Source organism: Planococcus citri, chromosome 2 (genome assembly GCF_950023065.1).
Source record: "Planococcus citri chromosome 2, ihPlaCitr1.1, whole genome shotgun sequence".
Classification (NCBI taxonomy): domain Eukaryota; kingdom Metazoa; phylum Arthropoda; class Insecta; order Hemiptera; family Pseudococcidae; genus Planococcus; species Planococcus citri.
In genome coordinates, this window is record NC_088678.1 from 61,966,798 (window position 1) to 61,987,957 (window position 21,160).

Here is a 21,160-nt window from a genome sequence, read left to right on the forward strand (position 1 = left end):
TTATGAACAATTTGATTTTGAAGAAAGTGCTCACTTTTATATTATGTTTTTTGAAATTGAGCAAAATATGGCAGAGTTACGAAACCTTTATTTTGTAGAACATGGCAAAACGCATCGTAAACATATTTCAACCCCCCCCCCCCTCCAGGATAAAATAATGTGAGAAAACCAGCTAAGTACAAAAATATGTTTTGACAGACTGCAAATATTCTGATTCCGTAAATCTGTTTTCGCAGGATTTTTTTCAAAAAAAGTTTTTTCTTTTTCGAATACATACATAAGTATGTTTACAAGCTTTTGAATTCCGACACTAGACTTTATTATTGGGAGGGAGGGAGGGAGGGAGGAAAGCAGGGAGAGGGTAGAATTAAAAACTTATACGCATGTTTCATTGATGAACCTTCTTGATATGTCATGTGAATACAATTTATGGCAATAAGTATGTACTCCACATACCGCTAGAAAAGATTGGAACATTGTACCTAGCACAAGGCACGAGTTTGATGAATTCACCATTGTAAGTGACGTTTTCTCAAGAACAGCCCTAAAAATTCAAGAACAAATCGACGCCTTGAAATAGTTCTTGATGGTAACAGGAAAATTCATCGCGCGAAATTCACCGCGCGAAACTCACAGCGCAAAATTCATCGCGCGAAACTCATCGCCGGGTAAAATTAACCGCGAGGGAAAATTGATCGCGGAGGAAAATTCATCGTTGTATAAAATTAATCGCGAGAGAAAATTCAACGCAGAGGAAAATTCATCGTTGGATAAAATTAATCGCGAGGGAAAATTCAACGCGAAGGAAAATTCGTCGTTGGATAAAATTAATCGCGAGGGAAAATTCAACGCGGAGGAAAATTCATCGTTGGATAAAATTAATCGCAAGGGAAAATTCATTGCCGTACATAAATTTTTTTTCGATGATTCATTTGTGAGATACTGAAAATGCGAGTATGCTATGAAATTAAAGTAGTTCATTCTTCATACCTGGCTCTATAATACTGTAATATGTACAGGAAGGGATTAAGTACAAGCTGTCGACAAACTCATGGAAGGATAATTGATGGGATGTGGATTGTGGTGGTAATAGAGAGAGAAAGGAGCATATTGGAGATGGTGAGTTTTGGGTCATTTTAATTTTGATGGTGACCTCACGAATCTAATTAAAATTTTGTCTGAAGAAGCTTTTCCGGCATTTCAAATTCGATTCTATGGACAAAATTGGTAAAAATCCTCCGCGATGAATTTTTCCTCGCGATTAATTTAATACAACGATGAATTTTCCTCCGCGATGAATTTTCCCTCGCGATTAATTTTATACAACGATGAATTTTCCTCCGCGATGAATTTTCCCTCGCGATTAATTTTATGCAACGATGAATTTTCCTCCGCATTGAATTTTCCCTCGCGATCAATTTTATACAACAATGAATTTTCCTCCGCGATCAATTTTCCCTCGCGGTCAATTTTACCCGGCGATGAGTTTCGCGCGATGAATTTCGCGCTGTGAGTTTCGCGCGGTGAATTTCGCGCGATGAATTTTCCTGTAATCGTTCTTGATAAGAGATGGAGAAAAAAATACAAAAAAAACACTCACGCAAAAAAGCGTGAGATAACCGGCTTTTCAGAATTAAAAAATGTATTAAAAACATATTAATTATATTTATATCAGTATAACAGTTTTATAAAATATAAAAAAAATATCTACATCGTAATCAACTTCGGGTCAGTTATTTATTCACTAGTTTCTCAAGTATTACAATAGCGTAATTAATTTTAAATTTGCATAATATTTCAATTCATTGAAATAAATTTAAAAAACAAATAAAATCTCAATAAAGCAAATTTGGAGATTTCATATTGTTCTTTTTTTCGAGGGTGTTCATAATTCAATTATGACTGGAAAATTTTAAAATTTCTTGGGTTAATTTTTGATTGTGATTTTAAACATTACCACGTCGTAATCAACTTCGGGTCAGTTATTTATTCACTAGTTTCTCAAGTATTACAATAGCGTAATTAATTTTAAATTTGTATAATATTTCAATTCATTGAAATAAATTTAAAAAACAAATAAAATCTCAATAAAGCAAATTTGGAGATTTCATATTGTTCTTTTCAAATAGAATTCATAACAATGTCTTTCAATATGCAAATTTTAGTATTAAATTGCTTTTAGAATTTAATAGATAGAAAATCTGACGTCATATTCGTATTCAGCGTTACAAGAAACGTACTATTTCATGTGTCGCACGAACAAAACACTTTTTTTAATTTTTACTCCCTTTGGGGAGGTGCCGGGGGCCATGGATGGGGTCCAATCAAAAATCTGACGTCATATTCGTGTTCAGCGTCACCGAAAACATACAATTCGATATATCACATGCCCCAGATTTTCTTTTGAAAGTGTCACCCAAAATTGGGGGTGGGGGTGCTCCCCCTCCGTCAAAGAGTCCCATCTCGAAACCTAAATATTTCGAAACAAGAAATAAACTGAGAAATCGTTTGGGTATTAAGACAGACATTGGCGATTGCTAAGCAAAACATTTATGCTTTAAAAAAAATAGGTGTACCAAAAACAAAACTGATGAGGAAGTCTGCAAAAGTCTGCAAAAATGCCACCAAAAATCAATTAGGCCTACCTAAGCTGAACTGTCAGAGGAACACGTGAACCGACTTTCCATCGAGTTCCTAACAAGAAATAAACTGAGAAATCGTTTGGGTATATTAAGACAGACGTTACTGATTATTGCTAAGCAAAATATTTATTCTTAGAAAAAACTAGGTATACCAAAAACAAAACTGATCAGGAAGTCTGCAAAAGGACGCAAAAATGACAAAAAATATCACTTAATCTGAAATATCGAGGGAACGCCTGGACCGATTTTAATAAAACTCGAAATCTCAAAATTTCGGCAATACACCAGTCGGGAGGGATAAAGCACTTTGTTCAAAATTTCATAGGTTTCGAGTTTACTCTGCCACAAAATTGGTACATAAACACATATATATATATATATATATAGCCGCATACAGGTAAACTCATTACGTTTTGTATAAAATACAAACTCACGTCCCACCTATAACTTCGTTGCTGTGCATGCGCTCGACGCGTCACCCCATAGGCCTGATAGTACTCGATGTTAGGCCGCGTTATATTCGTTAACTTGATTTTTGGGTGACCTGTGGAGAGGTATCTCATTGCCGAAACATCAATTTTTCAGAAAAGCTTTTTTTTAAAAGTCCCATACGTCTCTGTTTTTCGCAAATAGCTTTTTAACAAAGCATCCCACAGAAAAATAACCAGCTCTGAGCAGAAAGAAAATTTTATTCTCTACAATTTCCTTCATTGCATTTTTTTCCTAGGATGCATACTTTTCCCATAAAATCACTGTTTAGACTGAAAAACACGAAAATTCGGACCTGTATAATCAACTTTAAATTAAAATTGAGCAGTCAACAATTTATTTTAGACGATTTTTGACCACGCCATGTGAAAGAGGACATCTTCAACCACCAAAATCACCAAAAAGAACGTAAAAAACGTAAAAAATGATTCTTGGCAATAAACACCTTTTCCTCATGTCCTTGTACATAATACTTAGGCTATGCACTCATTTGAAAATTGAGTCAAAAGAGAAAGTGTATAAACGGCAATCTCACGTCCCTGCTCAAACTTTGCCAGTAGACTCCCCACACCTTGTAGATTCATATGGCACCTCATCGAAAAGTCACGTCCTAAAAAGGTTACGAGTTTGTCAAAACGTTATGAGTTTGCTGGTTAATCTATAAAAAAGTTACGAGTTTACCCCCTAGAATATTTATATATCTATATATATATAAACTTTAAGGAAACCTGAAAAAAAACTAATGGTCCCACAATGATCCCAACACCCCAAAACGCAAAGAAAATTTACTCCGGACCAAAACTGTCACAGTTGAGACAAATACAGTACCTGACTTTTCTTCGAAAAGCCGGTAAAATGAACCAAACATTCGAGCAAGTAGAAGCCAAACCAGCACTCCATATGTAGGTCAATTCATTTGATAACCTTCCTACCACCTGAAATTTTCTTCAAATGTGTCATTCTACAAATGCAAATTCTCCTTGACAAAAGAAATTCACAATGATTTTTTCCACAAGTACTTCTCAATTGACCACTCTTCCAAAGGATTCACAAACTATTTTCATTCCAAGAGTACGTATGCATGAACTTGATACAGAAGTTGAACACAAACTCATAATAATAAAATAATTCTTACAAAATGTTTCTTTTCAGGACCACATTATTAAGACGTGCATAACGCCAAGTCTGGTGAAGTGAAAATAAGCGAGATATTGCTTTTGCTCGTAATACATCATAGCCATTCACATATCTAATATTTATCACATACCTACTAATTAGGTTTTTAACTGCTCGATGTCTTTTTTTTTCGACCAAACCGAGTACATGTCCTGAATATACCTAGATATATCAATCAACACATTTGCAATTAATATAAGTTAGTACCTATATCTATTTGAACTAACGTTTTTAAAAATTTATTCTGTTTCAAAAAACTTTAATAGGATCATCCACTATGCCAAATCAACTGAAATTATAAAGAAAGTTCTCGCTTATCAGAATGTTTTTTGAAACTGAGCAATATATGGCAGAATTGAAACTATAAAATTGAAAATAGGAAAAATTGATTACGAAACCTTTACTTATTATAACATGGCAAAAAGCACCGTACACGTTGCTTTTACCCACCGATAGAGAGGAGGGAAAAGTGTTATAGATAATAAAAAAGACAAGAACTTGCATGAATAAAAGCTCATCAGCGTTAATTCACAACCTCGAAATAATAGTTTGTTCATACATATGATATTACCAACTCTAATAGGTATAATTCCCATCATACCGATACGTATGTAAATATATGACTTGATAAGGGCCCATTATCAACTCGTATACTTACACACGATCAGCATTACAGGTAATAGCTATTTAGCTACTCAACTCGACACTCTTACCTATACCTACATCAAAATACCAGATTTTTTAATCTTTCACAGCAAAATGTGTGATGCACTGCCCTTTATTCCAAATAAGAGAATCACGTCTATGAATGCTATATGAAGAACAATCATCAGCATGCATTGTGAATGGATTCGTTCAGGAATTCACTATTGCTAGGATGGAATGCCATCTAGAGCTTTGCAGAGGGATTATCTTCCACCCATTTTAGTTAATCCAAGTAGATGGTTATGGTAGCGTACCTACTAAAGTTTTAATTCGTGCTACTATTCCATAAGTTGTAAGCTGTATGTACGGGAAAGGAGGGGTTATTTTTAAAGAACTACAACCAAGTGCCGATATCTATATACCAAACATATAGGAAGTAATTATTTTTTTCTCTTCGATTCCCATTTTAATGTAAGTAGTTCAAAAAAAAAAAGTATCAAAGCTTATAATTGAACTGGACAATTACCAGCTAGATACAAGTGTGAACATTTCCTCAAAGCCTGACTACTCACTATACAATAAATAGTGTAATCGAATTCTTTCAAGAAAGGAGTGATATTAATAAGCTAGAAAGTAGAACATTGGGAACACGTCGAAAAGTAATAACTTATCACGATGTTCGATCAGTCTGGTTTCTCTTTAAACTAATAATCAGTACCAATAATTATTTTTAAAAAAAATCAATTTGTTGAAGGAGCAAATTGATCTTCTATTAATATTAGCTGCATGAAGTCGCCCAATACCGTCCCAAATACAAATAAATTGAGAAACCCCTGTAGCGTCACATATTATTGGCTATTTAGCATTGACGTTCTTTCTGTTGTAACTTCGCGAATCGCGTTTCGTAAATAAACATTCATTACGATCTTGATAATCAATCTGTTCATTACTAATGTTTTATATTTGGTTCTTATTATTACTATATTTGGTGACCCCGACTCAAAATAAAATGCCTGGTGACGGAGAAGTATTCGAAGACGCAAATGATCAACAACAATTGCATGTTGCCAGAGTCGCCATTAAATGTCCTCCGTTTTGGAAGATCAATCCCAGATTATGGTTTGCGCAAATAGAGTCTCAATTTTCGAATGCAAATATTGTTTCTGATCTTACGAAATACAATACCGTTGTAGGACATATTGAAAGCGAAATTCTAGAAGCAGTAAGTGATATTGTTCTCAATCCGCCTAATCAAGGTAAATATGAAACTTTGAAAACAAGATTAATCGAGTCATTTGCTGACAGTGAAGACGAGCTTGCTCGTAAGTTACTTCAAACCAATTCCAATGATGATTCAAAACCATCACAAATATTGAAAAATATGAAAGAACTGGCTGGATCGAATATTTCGAATTCTCTATTAAAAACATTATGGTTACAGAAATTAGACCCTCACATTCAAGCAGTTCTAATTTCTAAAAATGAAAATTTGACTGAACTGGGCAAGTTAGCTGATCAAATCGGAAGTATTCCAGGTTTAAAGAAAAATAGTATTCTTGCAGTTTCTAAACAAGAATCTGAACTTGAAAGCAGAATGAGTTCGCTGGAATCAAAATTGGATAAATTACTTCAGATCAACAATTCAAAAAGCTCGTCACGTTCACGTTCAAATTCTCGATCACGTTCTTATGTGAATTTACGTCACAGAAGTCCAACTCCAGGTAATAACAGTAACAAAGATCTTTGTTGGTATCATGCAAAATTTAGATCCAAAGCGAATCGATGTGTACCGCCTTGTAATTTTGTACAGAAGAAAAAAGGTACTTCAATTTCTTTTTCGGAAAACTAGATAAACAGCGTGTAGATGCGACGGCTTGCGTTGTTTCTAAAAAACGTCGCCTATTTATTGTAGATCCTATTACAAAAATTAATTTTTTGATTGATCCTGGAGCGGATGTTTCGATTTTGCCATCAAATTTTTTTGATAAAAATAAATTAACTTTAAGTTCGCTTAAATTGTATGGTGCAAATGATTCGGAAATTAAGACATATGGTACTAAATCAATTCGTGTTAGTCTTAACCTTCAAAAAATTTTCCAATGGGAATTTCAAATTGCTGATATTAATACTCCCATTATTGGTGCAGATTTTATTTATAATTTCGGTCTCTTACTTGATCTTCGAGGTAATCAAATTATTGATTTAACTACTAAATGTTCATCTAAAGGGAAAATATTCGAATCTAACATTTCTCATATTTCTACCCTTTCTCAGAAATCACCTTATTCAGAACTGTTGAAAAAGTACCACTCAATTACTCAAGAACGTTTTTTGGATTCTTCTAAAGTAAAACATTCAACAGTTCATTTCATTGAAACTAGAGGTCCTCCTGTTTTTTGCACCCCCAGACGATTAAATTCAGCCAAGTTCAAAGTGGCAAAGGAAACTTTTGACTCTTTGATTAAATTAGGTATCTGTCGTCCTTCGAAAGGTTCTTGGGCAAGTCCTTTACACATGGTTGCAAAGAAGAATAATTCTTGGAGACCTTGCGGTGATTATCGGAATCTCAACAAAAAAACTAAACCAGATAGATATCCTTTGCCTCATGCTCAAGATTGTTCCAGCCTTCTGTATGGCAAATCAATTTTTTCTACGATTGATCTGGTAAGAGCTTATCAACAAATACCTGTTAACGAAGCAGATATTGAGAAAACTGCCATCACTACCCCATTTGGGTTGTTTGAATTCCCTTTCATGCCTTTTGGCTTACGTAATGCTGCTCAAACATTTCAAAGATTCATGCATGAGCTTACTCGAGATTTAGACTTCGTTTTTGTTTACATTGATGATATCATTGTGGCATCTACCTGTGAAAGCGAACATTTACGACATTTAGAAATACTATTCAAACGTTTACAGGATTATGGTGTTACTATAAATGTAGCAAAATGTTGTTTTGGTGCTTCTATTGTCAAGTTTTTAGGTCATGAAATTTCACCTGATGGGATGAAACCTTTGAAAGATAAAATTGAAATCATCTCAAATTATCCTATTCCGACTAGAGTTGATCAACTACGTAGTTTTTTAGGTATAGTGAATTACTATAATCGATTTATACCTCATATGGCAGAATTACAAATTCCTTTGCAGAAATTAATTGCTGGTCGTAGGAAAAATGATAGATCTCTCATTCAGTGGAATGATATTTTAGATGATGCATTTCAGAAATTGAAACTTGGTTTAGCTTCCAAAGTGTTATTGGTCCATCAATCTCCTGATGCTCAGTTATCAATTATGGTGGATGCCTCAGAGTTTGGTATTGGAGGAGTAATTCAACAGCTTGTTGATAATGATTGGCAACCTTTAGCATTTTTCTCTAGAAAACTATCCCCTTCTCAACTCAACTATAGTGTTTATGACAAGGAATTGTTGGCTATTTTTGAAACAATTAAACACTTTCGATACTTATTAGAAGGTAGGAATTTCTATATATTCACTGATCACAAGCCTTTAACATATGCATTTCATCAAAAACTAAACAAAGCTTCTCCTCGTCAGTTGAGACAGTTGGACTTTATATCACAATTTTCCACAGATATTCGTCATATATCTGGTCAAAATAATGTTGTCGCTGATGCTCTTTCAAGAATTGAAACAATTACAACACCTGATGTAATTAATTATACAGAATTAGCAATTGCTCAAACTAATGATGTTGAATTTCGAAGCTTGTTGGAAAATAATTCAAAATCTTCTCTAACTCTTGTCCCATGTACTTTACATGATTCAGAAAAAACACTATATTGTGATATTTCTACAGGTCGTTATAGGCCTTTTGTTCCGCTTCTGTTTCGCCGTAAAATTTTTGACACTTTTCATAATTTAAACCATCCTGGTGTTAGAGCTTCCCGTAAAATTATATCTCAACGTTATGTTTGGCCCAGTATCAATAAAGATATTAATCATTGGGTAAGACAATGTATTTCATGTCAAAGGTCAAAAATTCATAAGCATACTCAAACAGAATTATCCAATTTTCCTGTATTGTCAGAACGTTTTCATCATATCCATATCGACTTGGTTGGACCCTTACCTTCATGTGATGGATTTAGATATTGTTTAACAGCAATTGATCGTTTTTCTCGTTGGCCTGAAGTTTTTCCAATTAAAGATCAAACCGCTGAGACAGTTGCAAAAACGTTATTTCAAGGTTGGTTCTGTAGATTTGGCATTCCTTTGAAAATCACTACTGATCAAGGTCGTCAGTTTGAATCTAACCTTTTTCGATCTTTAGCATGTTTAATGGGTACCAAAGTTATCCACACTACAGCTTTTCATCCATCCTCCAATGGTCTTATAGAACGGTTTCATAGAACTTTGAAACAAGCCATAAAATGCAGATATACTAATAATTGGGTAGAACTTCTTCCGTCAATATTATTAGGGCTTCGCTGTTCTATCAAAGAAGACTTGAACACTTGTCCAGCTGAAATGATTTATGGCACTACTCTACGTCTTCCTGGTGAATTTATTGCTCCTTCTAATCATATCCATGATACAGAAGGATTTCTTTCTAATTTACGTGAAAAGATGAATTCTTTGAGTCCTGCTCCAACTTTTCACCATTTATCAAAAAACAAAATTTTTTATGTTCCAAAAGACTTACACTCTGCTGATTATGTTTTCCTTAGAGATGATAAAGTAAAAACTTCATTTCAACAACCATATTTAGGACCTTTCAAAGTTGTTAAAAAAAATGATAAAAATTTTGAAATTTTGATTAAAGGTAAACATGTTAATGTTTCTGTAGATCGTTTAAAACCAGCTTATTTATGTAATTCAGATCGTTCCTAAACTTAAGATTTTTTAAGAAATCAGTTGTATTATGATATCTAATAATTTATTCATTATTTATTTTAAAGGAGGGATGTATATGTAGCGTCACATATTATTGGCTATTTAGCATTGACGTTCTTTCTGTTGTAACTTCGCGAATCGCGTTTCGTAAATAAACATTCATTACGATCTTGATAATCAATCTGTTCATTACTAATGTTTTATATTTGGTTCTTATTATTACTATACCCCCTAAACAGCAGATCAGAGTCTGCGATTATACGATGAGATCGAAGTAGGTATTCCACAATCTATTCCATCTGTTGTAGCTAAACTAAGGAAAGAAAGTGTAAAAATCCCCTGCAAAAGGTGTAAATCGCTTGTCATACTGAGAAACAAGACGAAAGATATTCCAACGCTGACCAGAGAACTATAGGGCTCATCGTGACAGTCAAACGAATCCACAACTACTAATGCGATTAATTCGATGTCGAAAAGGATGCAAAAAAAAAACCACGAAATTATTTTGAATATAGGTAAAAGATCCATCAAATTTCTTGAGAGGACGATAAAGGTGCGGAATTGGTTCGAAGATAGTTTAAAGTGTTCAATTTGTATTTATTTGTTTGTTCAATTTTTTTTTTAAATAGGTACCTATAAAAAAATTTAAAAGTTTCATCGTTTATAGGTAAGTATAATAATTTTTTTTATAATGTGGGAAAAAATTATTGAAATGCTTATAAAAAAGTCAGTGTAAAAAAAGGGCATTACGACTTCCATCATGGGAAAAAGGAATGGAATAGAAAACAACGTGCCCAAACGTTGAAAAAACGACAATATACCAATTATGAGTTCCATAATGGGAAAAAGGAGTAAGTAAAAATATTTAATTGTTGTTTCTGAAGTTCCTTATTTGATATTTCATTTTCCGTACTTCAAACATGTTCAATTGATTGTAATTATACACTTTGAATCAAGATTTTATGAACCCGATCGTAAATAGGAGTATAGGAATGTCCTTTTACATAGAATGTATATATTTCAATAACACTAGGCAACGGCATGCTTGTGTTCGGGTTGAAAATGGGCTTAATCGATAGTTTAGACCCTAAAACAAAAAACAGAGTGGGATTTTTCAATTTGAATTGTTTTTGTGGTCAGGAGAGATGATCAAAGTTTCAAAAACGGCCGTTTTTGCCCTATTTCACGAGTTTCTGGCGACACCAGTATTGTTTTTCGAAAAAAACCAAGGTCATATTCGGATTCTACGCACTTTTTTAAGTAAACATCTTTCCCGGATTTTTGATTTTCGAACATTCAAGCTCATTACGGAAGATTTTCGTTTGTAACACGAAATTTTTACTGCACGAGAACCTCGCCCGCGCGAACACGGTTCCGTGCCACGATTACATCGTGGAGTAACGCCAGCGTCGCGCGCTCCGAGTTTTAAAATATGTTACAAACAAAAATCGTCCGTATGCGCTTGAAACTTCGAAAATCGAAAATCCGGGAAAGATATTTACTTAAAAAAGTGCGTAGAATCCGAATATGACCTTGTTTTTTTTCGAAAAACAATACTGGTGTCGCCAGAAACTCGTGAAATAGGGCAAAAACGGCCATTTTTGAAACTTTGATCATCTCTCCTGATCACAAAAACAATTCAAATTGAAAAATCCCACTCTGTTTTTTGTTTTAGGGTCTAAACTATCGATTAAGCCCATTTTCAACCCGAACACACGAAAAAAGTCAAAAATTGTTGCCTAGTGTAACCTACTCGTATCATTAATAATTACAATTGTTTTTTCATTTTTCATTCTTGAACACGTACCTACCTACTCGTTTATTAATACGCGAACTGGTTGATGTAAGTGGTTGTAAAGAGTTGATCGATTTTTTTGTTTTTTGAAAAAAAGAGCATTAAATGTAAATGTCGTTGATTTTTTTTTTTTTTAGAAGACCCAAAGAATTCAATGAAAATCAGGAGAAAAACTCTTCTGCAAAATTTCAGAAATGTGCGAAAAACATCATGATTTTAAAAAACAAGTGGTTTCTCTCATGATCGAAATTCAAATCACAAAAATTCATTATTGAATTTTTGGATCGAATTATTTGAAAGCACGAAAAATATTTCAAAAGGAACTTGAAAAATGAAAATCTAGCTATGTACATAGAATAGAACACTCACCGATAACCGCATCAGAAACGTACAAATTTGTACAATATGAAAGATCTTACCAGGGGCAGCCGGACCGCCATATTTGGACAGAATTCGCGTTCCTCTTTTCCCTGAAAACCGAAGAAAACTTACTAATGACGGAAAAAATAAAACACAATATGAAAAATTAACGCGAACAATAGCAAAATAATCGAACACATAAACACAACACAACATTAATTTTCAAATAATCTTTACCACCTTTTTCGCACATATTAATATAGAGAAAACACCTTTTACTTGCACGAAACTTTTAATAAAAATTGAAAAATTAGTACATATACGAGTGAGACGCGTTTCGGTCTACACAGAGACCATTATCAATCACGAATGAATTAGAGTAAAAATAACAAGTGGAAGATCTGTAGCAAAATGCGTCGTAAAATTGAGGAGGGGGGGGGGGTGGGAGAAAAACTAAGTACAAACATGCGTCAAAAAATACGTCTTAAATTACGAGATAGGTAGGGGTTCATTTAGAAGAGGTAGAAGGGAATCAATAACACTGTTAGGCGAGACATCGTTGACCATATTGAACCGTGTGGAGTTTTCATGACGTTTGATTTCTATTAATTCTAAGGTATTGAGTCGATGGCCTTTTTCGGCTATGTGTAGAATCGTTATACCGGAGTCAGGTGAAAAATTGTGGCCAGAATTTATAAGATGATCTGCAAAGTTACTTTTTCCCACATGACCCTTTTTCCATGCTGTTATGTGCTCATTGATTCTCCCACCCCCCCCCCTCCTCAATTTTACGACGCATTTTGCTACAGATCTTCCACTTGTTATTTTTACTCTAATTCATTCGTGATTGATAATGGTCTCTGTGTAGACCGAAACGCGTCTCACTCGTATATGTACTAATTTTTCAATTTTTATTAAAAGTTTCGTGCAAGTAAAAGGTGTTTTCTCTATACAACATTAATTTAGCAGACGCGCACTAAACACTTGAGTCAAAGTCACAGATGCTATACGGCTATAGCAATCACAGTGATGGGATATTAAAATGTTGATTTTTCCCACACGTCAGCTCGAAATTTCCCATTTTTTCCCACACGACATACCAAAAATTCTCCCATTTTCCCCACAAATTTCATCAAATTTTATGTCAAAACGAAAAATTTTTACCCCTTTTTTTCAAATTCAGCTGCTTTCAATATAAAAAAATAATAATTGAATAATTTCAATTACATGCATTGTAATGCACCTTTTTACCTTTATATTTTAATTTTCAGTATAGAAATGAATGAATATTCATTTAAAAAAATGAAAAATAAAATCAGAAAAAATAACAGAAAATACTACACCAAGTACTAACAGCTAATAAAAACTTGATTTTGGAAAAAAAATTCAAAAAAAAAAAAAAAGTAAAAACAGTAAACACTTTTCAACATTGGAAAAACGAGAAAAAATGAAAAAGTATCGATAACACTCAAAATTCCCCACATTTTTCCCATTTTAAGGTCAATTTCTTTGAAATTCCCACGTTTTCCCTTTTTCCCACGCCATTCCCACAGGACTCGAAAAATCCCACAATTTGGGAAAAATCCCATGAAATCCCATCACTGAGCAATCAGGTAATTTTTCTCTTTCTCAACGGCCAGACCATGAGACCACAATCAAATGCCAGAAATCTTGCAAATGCGTAGTTAACATTGCGCGCGCATCGCCGGTACTACGTGTCAGAAGTTCGAACTTCGAACCACAAGGTCCGTCCGTCTAAAAAAAAATAGAAAGGAGCGGGCCGCGGCGAGACATGCATCAGAAAAACAGGTTTGCCAAATAAACGGAACAAGAATTCGTCTCTCGTCGTTCTCGCATTTTCCCCTCTGGTTGACAACAAAACACAAAACTGATTTTTGAGGAAAATTATAGGTCATAGAGAAAAATTTTAAAGGAAACAATTTTTAGGGCATTGCATTTCTCAAGCAAAGGAGCATATTATTACGTATTCGAATTACAAATCAAAAGCGACCTTGCGCTCGATCTCATGGGTTAAAATCTCGCAAAAAATATTTCGACAAAATTATTTTATGAGCATTTTTGAACCCAAAAAACAGTCATGAATTCGGTATTTCTAAAAAAATATCAAGCAACATCTCAAAAGTGTTTAAAATTTTACGAAAAATTCAAAAATTTCCACGAAAATGTTTCTTTGGCCATTTTTGAAGTATTTTAAACTCAAACGAACCACAATTTTCGAGATTGAAAAAAAATATATATCAATAAGCGACATACATATCAAAATGGTATAAGTAGTACAATTTTACAAAAATTCGAAAATTTCGACGAAAATGATTTTGAGAATTTTTGAACCATGTCGAATTATCAAAGATCGGATACGACGTGCAAAAATATGTAGATACTTCAAAAAAGTTATCTTACCAGTTTTTTAATGAACGCTGATCTTGTATTCTGATGGTCAGGCAACTGACAATAAGGATGGTGAATTGCTCATCACTATCGGGCATCTGCGAATGTGATGAAAAAATATTAATGAAATACAGTGGTACTCGTTTTAAGTATAGATATTATGTTTCATTTGCACTAATTAGACAAATACCGAAATACCTCTACTTCGAAATTCTACCTCCATATCACAGGAAATAAGATTATATTATGTATTATTGTGAAAGTGAAAAGATTTGATTTAAGCATACTTCAAACTCACCTCCATCATCTCGTTCCACGATCGCTGATTCCAATTCGACAAGAGTTGCACTGTATTTGATATCTACTACGTAAAGGACAGACGAAGACGATAGACGAACAAGAACAAAAACCACCTTTGAATTGTAAATCGTTCACTCGATCACTCCTCTCATTGACTCGGTGAAACTCGGCAAAAATACCACGAACTAGAATAAATTGAAAATCCACGAATTACGAGAAATGTAACGAACACACATTCAAACGTTATCTCGAAAAACCTACGGGGAAAACGAGATGGGAGAACTCAGAACTGTATCTAATCATTGAACTTCGAACTCATTCATAATCGACACAAATGAGACAAACACGATAATCAACACAAAGTTATAACTGTTATAAGAACTAAAATACACGAACACCGAACAGAGAGAAAGAAAATAATTAGGTACCACAGGAGGAACAAAAAAATCTTCTAAGAACCGTTCCTTTCTGACGAAGACTTCGAATACCTTATCAATATCAAGTTATCACTCAGCTAAGTCGCAGCTGAGCGGCGCCGCCGCTTCCCTTCTACCAAAGACTCCGGATACCATTTAGCGTATTATTAGTCGTTGCATTCTAATGATCTCATGAATCAGCTCAGCTGTATTGGAAACAAAACAGATAAGAATAAAAACGCATTAAATGAATGATTATCTTACACTGTAAAGAATTAGAACAGAACCCAAAATAGCGCAGAAACATTTTACGAGATAAGTATTACATGATTTTGTGAGAAAAAATTCTCAAAATCTAAGTACGTCCAGGTTGAAAGCGAACAAACACTTCGACCTTAGAACGTGAAAATGGAGAATTTACCAATCTCGATAAGGTATCAATGAATAGAAAAACACATCATTGACGAACACATGGACGATAAAATGATAATTTTAATATTCTAACACATTTAGAAGATGTACCAATAGGTATAGAATTTGTTTCAATTACCTACCTTGACTTCTGTTAACTTCGTCTTCATCCAGTCACCAGTCTCGTCATCCTTCAAGAATATTACTCAACACAATAAACAACGAATTCTGTTAGAAAACGAGAAGAGTAATCAAACGAATGATCAACTTTAAAATGCAATCAGAAATACCTATTCCTTACAAGTGATTATAATTCAATACTCGCTGGATTTATGTAGTTTTGCATCAACGGCGTACAGTATAGGTTAAAGTTTGTAGTTGTATGCGATGGTTGTATGGCTTATTCGACCGACGAATTTTTAACTGCGACTATACCCAGAGCATCAATTCTGCTAATCCAGTATTCGTTGTCTCGTTCATCGTTGAAACAGTCGAATATTTCTTTAAGGACATCTCTCTTCATCTCAGCAATCACATAACGCCGAAATTCTGTTTTTTTTTCGATACTTTCAATTTCCTAGAACATAACAGAGTCACTTCTTTTATTTTCAGTCAGGGTATGTGTACGACGAAGAGTAGAAAGGATAAGAAAATACAAATACCTATACTTATTATGACTTATGGTGTTATGGAGTTATGGAAGAGCTACATATGTTATTCAATAATTATTTATTTTATCTACGTACCAAGATGTGAAGATGATGTTTGATTCACATATCACACAAAGCTTGTTAGCTTGATCAGACTGTCCAGTGCTAACTTCCATCCTTTCATATTTGAATGGAAAGAAATTCTTAGGAAATAGGAACCAACCGTAGAAAACACAATAAATGCAACTGTAGAAAAGAAGAAGCGAAAATTTCAATTACGTTACTTCTACTTGGACTGACAATGATAAACTTCTAATGAAATAAAAATAATCATAAAACAAAGAAATAATAACTCACAATTTCACTATTATTTTCGGCTTCGGCCATTTTGATTGAAATTTGAAATGAATGTAAAAAAAAATGACGAAAATATGGAAAAGAACGAAATAATCAAAATGTTGACGCGCGTCTGGAGTCTGACGGGCTACGAAACGTTCCCGCCAATCACAGCGCAGAGGGGCGGTTCTATGGACTTGCAATTTTTTTCAGTTTTTATTTTTCGTTGAAAATACGATATAATAAAGAGCTTTTGCGATTTTACTAATTAAAACAGAAAATTAAACGACTTTTTTCTTCAAATTGGTTGGTAATCTAATCTTTAACCTACGTACGACAGTACTGTAACTTTACATTTACAACTTTACTGAATGAATACCAAATAGGAAAAGTCATTCTTGTTTTCATTTCAAATCCATCATAATTTACGATAATTACAATTACATCAATAAAAGCAATCGAGATCGATAACTTCAAAAAGAAATACTTTGCAGTTGGAGCTAGTGAAAATGAATGTACAGATACAGATAGCTAGCTGCATAACTAGCGTGAGCCTACGTATCTCTATCTACTTAGATACCAGATTTTACTCATTGATTTTCATTTTTCTCCGCTGAAATGTCAAGTATTGAATTTACTGATGAGATCTTATTAATTTGTAAAAATAGTAAAAATACATGAGTGTGTGATAACTGATAGTTCTTTCTTATCAGATTACTTCATTCTTGCTACGTCTATAATGCTTGCCAGGGAATGCCGGTGCTGAATGATAAAGTTAATCTGAATAGCTACCTAGGACTTGTACGTACTTTATTTCTGCATTGCGACAGTGTTTTATTTAAAATAATATGCAAAACGTCCATTTATACCTAAATTACTTTGTTTTTTCAATATTGTGAGAAATGAGAATGAGTACAACACTTGAACTTCAGTGATAATGGTGATAAACATAACGCTGCGCTGTGATTGGCGGGAACGTTTCGTAGCCCGTCAGACTCTAGACGCGCGTAAATGACGCTTCATTGCGCATGCGCAGATGAGCTAGCAGAACGGTTCGCGGTTTTTTTCCCCTGCCTTCGCAATCATATGCAAGCCGGTGAAGCCGGTTAGGCTGGTCTTTGTTCGGTTTGGCGACCCAAACAAAAGTAAATAATTTGAGTATCGGTAAAATGAATCTCTTTCTTCGACATAACGTAAGTAAGTGTAATTCCGGTAGTTATATTTTGTGATTAATATTTCAGTTAATGTTAATCAGTTTTATCCTGCTTTCACTCTTTCAGCCAAAGTATTCGATGTGAAATTCATCGCACATGATGACTTTTCGGAGAAGAAAAACTTGACTGATTTGTTTTCGTTGACTTGAAATCGAACCACATCAACGAGTGAGTAATTTTCACTATCTTATGGTCTGAAATCGTATGTTATTCATTTCTTGATCATTTTTCACGTTTACTAGAACTATAATACGTATACATATATGAGTCAACTGGCAAGTTGAAAATAGATCTGTAGGCATATCTAGGCCTATACATTGGTGATCACTGAATAGTTTGCACGTCCGGTGTCATTTTATTCTCTTTTTGTTCACAGGGTAGATAGCTGATTTGACGAATGCCGAAGCTGAGATTTATCGATGTGCCGATCCAAGTCAAAATGCTTTTTTCAACGTAAAATGTAAATAAGAAAGATATTGAAATGTTCCGATGGGCGATAGCTCTTTCGAATCTTCCGGTGATAATTGCAACGAACGCTGCTTTGCAATTCGTGATACCTGTTCGTCATCCTAATTCAAGTAATTCATCGTCAATATCGATTAATGATTTCGTAATTGTGCAGTTTTTATGCAGTCTATAGTTCACCATTTCGATCACTAAGAAACAGTCTATGAGTTTACGAAGCCAAATTGTTTAGAAATTTAATTAGGTACATCTGTTAAGTTACACTCCGTTCCCTCCACCGCAGTTTCCGATACGTTTTTAGAATCTGTTTCAAAACCTACAGCTAATTTGTAAAAATATTTACTCGAGTTGTTGCATATTTTCATGTCAATTTCTAATAGCGGTGTATTTTTCAGGACTGAATCACTCAAACTCGAAAACTCGAAGAGAAGATCGTTAGAACGAAGTAGTCGAGAACGTATATAATCGTCGAGAAGAGATGCAACTGAAAAAGAACTCAAAGAGCAGAAGAAAGAAACCGAAAAAATTGAATCAGAGGAACAGACCTGTGGCGAAATTTAGAAATTCAGGAGCCATTGGATACGACTTTCAGAAGAAAATCCTCTACGATGAATAAAGGTATATTCGCACCCAAAAACGTTTAGGTATCTACATATACCTACTTTAGGTCGTATAAATCATTCATAACCTGCTTATATTTTTTAAACGTTGAAAAATCCTAAATTATCACTTTCAATGTTCGAAATTGATGAAACATCACGAATAAGAGCTAATTTACGATCAGATGAATTTTAAACGTATAGGTAGGTAATTATTTCGATTTCTAGCTACATAAGTACCTATAACTAGCAATCAGAGATGATTTCACACATTTATTATGAGAGTGAAAGTAATTAGTGTTTATTTGAATTCGTTATACTCAATTATATGAAGAGTTCGATGCCAACTACCGATCCTTTTATCACAACGAGATGATAGTGCATAAATATATAGGCATATTCACCTAGGTACTCATCTAACTATTACGAAAATAGAAGTGAAAAATACTCGAGAATCTCTTCTCGGCTTAAATTCGTCGTGTTCGCGATGAATGATATAGGTAGCTCTCATTTATTTTTTGATACCTATGTTTTCTATAGATGTTGACTGCTTTTCAATTTTTTATTACGAAAAATTGACAGATTATCTCCTAAAACCTGAAAATACCACTGTTTCTTTACTAACTGTATTTCTTTTTCCATTTTTGAGCTAGACCTACGATCTGAATCTGAACCAGTTGTCGATTATATTGAATACGATGAGCTATTTAGGCGCAGAAGGAGACTCAGAACAGGCTCGCGATGATATAGATCCCTAGCGATGACGTTGATTTGGCTTCGAACTGTAGGTATTGACGGACGAAAAATTGAAGAATATTTACATTACGAAAAATTGACAGATTCTTCTCAAACCTGAAAATTTCGCCTTTACTCTTCTAACCGAATCTCTTTTTTTTATTTTTGCAGGTAGGCCTACGATATGACGAACCAGTTGTCGATTATTTTGAATACCTATACCTACGTTATCTATGCAGGCGAAGAAGAAGACTCATGACAAGCTCGCGATGATGTTGAGTTGGCTTCGAACTGAAGGTATTGGCGGACGAAAAATTAATACATATTCAGATTACAAAAAATTGGCAGATATACTCTCCTCAAACCTGAAAATCTCGCCTTTTCCTAACCGAATACCATATCTTTTTTCATTTTTACAGTTCAGTCTACGATCTGCACCAGTTTTCGATTATTTTGAACAACGCTATACGTTATCTATGTAGGCGAAGAAAGAGATTCATGACAAGCTCGCGATGACGTTGAGTTGGCTTCGAACTGTTTATCTTCATTGGTCTTCCATGAAATGATCTCTGTAGTGATTGATTTCTGTCTTTTACTTATCACCTGGTTCAAACGAAGATGTGCCGCACAGAACGTACTCATTTTTAGCCAGTATTGGTTCGGTCAACTTACGTATAGATATACGTAGGTACCTATGGAAGAGGTAGGCCAAACATTAAAATATCAGTTTTTGATCGCTCTTTTTCAATTTTATTCTAAGTTAGTTGTTGTAGTTCTCAATCATGCTTTAATTTTATTCTTGTGCAGGAAGAATGTCTTCAAGAAAACTGCAGATTTGGTAAATAATTGCAGCAATTTTGAACTGAAATTTATATTAGTCAATTTTGATGAAAGTTTCATTCACGCCTTCATGACAAGTAGGTAGGTAATAATTATAGGTTTTGGCCTATTCAAATCACAGTCAAACAAAACTTTCTCCTATATCTTTCTCCATTATACTTCTGATGATAACGTAAATAAATGTTTGATTCAGGTACGAGTTTTCGTGATGCAAAGTTTGAATTTTGAAAGACGAAGCTTTTTCGAACGATGACATGACACAAGTCAATATTATGAGCTCATTAACGAACGTAATTCACTTACCTACAAGGAATAAATTACGATCATTGAAAAGGTTAGTATTGAATTGGATCGAATTGATTTATTCATTTTTTCTTTGTGTTCACGTATAGTGAAATCTAATTTTGTGATTTTTTCCAGCAGGTTTTTTGTTTGCATGTCGTTTCATCAGTGATCAGGTACTGCACCTTTCATTCAATTGTTTTGGAATGTGTCGGTGAATATTTTAGAACTGCTGACGATGATTGTAAAGAAAGCTGCTGTGAACAAAGTTATCCGGTTACTTCAAGCTCAAGGTAAGGTAATTAAAATTATCAATAGTAAACTTGTTATTTCGAAACATACTGTCCCGATTTTATTCTTATTTGCCCGGCTGTCGTCAGTACATTGCTCGCTGATCTGCAAGATCTGACGAAAATATTGAAATTTGATTAAGTATCGATCTTCTGGAATACCTATTACGAAGTTTCACTTCATCGATTCTCAGTCGTGATTTATTATTTCAGTTATTTGTGTCGATTGATTAGATCGATGATACCGAA

At 34.1% G+C, this 21,160-nt stretch overlaps 1 protein-coding gene and 2 long non-coding RNA genes across 4 annotated transcripts in view; 2 read left to right on the forward strand and 1 right to left on the reverse strand.

Annotated features, from left to right (window-relative positions):
• The window catches only part of LOC135836939 (chitin synthase chs-2-like), a 120,392-nt gene extending 105,318 nt beyond the window's left edge, over positions 1-15,074 (reverse strand). The window contains exons 1-3 of one of the 2 annotated variants that reach the window (XM_065352024.1): positions 14,672-15,074; positions 14,386-14,471; positions 12,024-12,074 (exon numbers count right to left, since the gene is read on the reverse strand). In XM_065352024.1, the coding sequence (XP_065208096.1) occupies positions 12,024-12,074; positions 14,386-14,471; positions 14,672-14,680 (146 nt within the window). In that variant the 5' untranslated portion in view covers positions 14,681-15,074. The remainder of the gene's footprint in view (positions 1-12,023; positions 12,075-14,385; positions 14,472-14,671) is intronic. The other variant, XM_065352023.1, reaches the window with a different exon arrangement.
• A 2,692-nt stretch (positions 15,075-17,766) lies between these two features.
• Positions 17,767-19,553, forward strand: LOC135833974 (uncharacterized). The gene is made up of 4 exons (XR_010556605.1): positions 17,767-17,868; positions 18,077-18,278; positions 18,561-18,783; positions 19,418-19,553. It is a non-coding gene; the product is annotated as an uncharacterized LOC135833974 (long non-coding RNA).
• Positions 19,554-19,665: 112 nt separating this feature from the next.
• Positions 19,666-20,753, forward strand: LOC135833975 (uncharacterized). The gene is made up of 3 exons (XR_010556606.1): positions 19,666-19,796; positions 19,919-20,420; positions 20,533-20,753. It is a non-coding gene; the product is annotated as an uncharacterized LOC135833975 (long non-coding RNA).
• Positions 20,754-21,160: the final 407 nt, after the last annotated feature.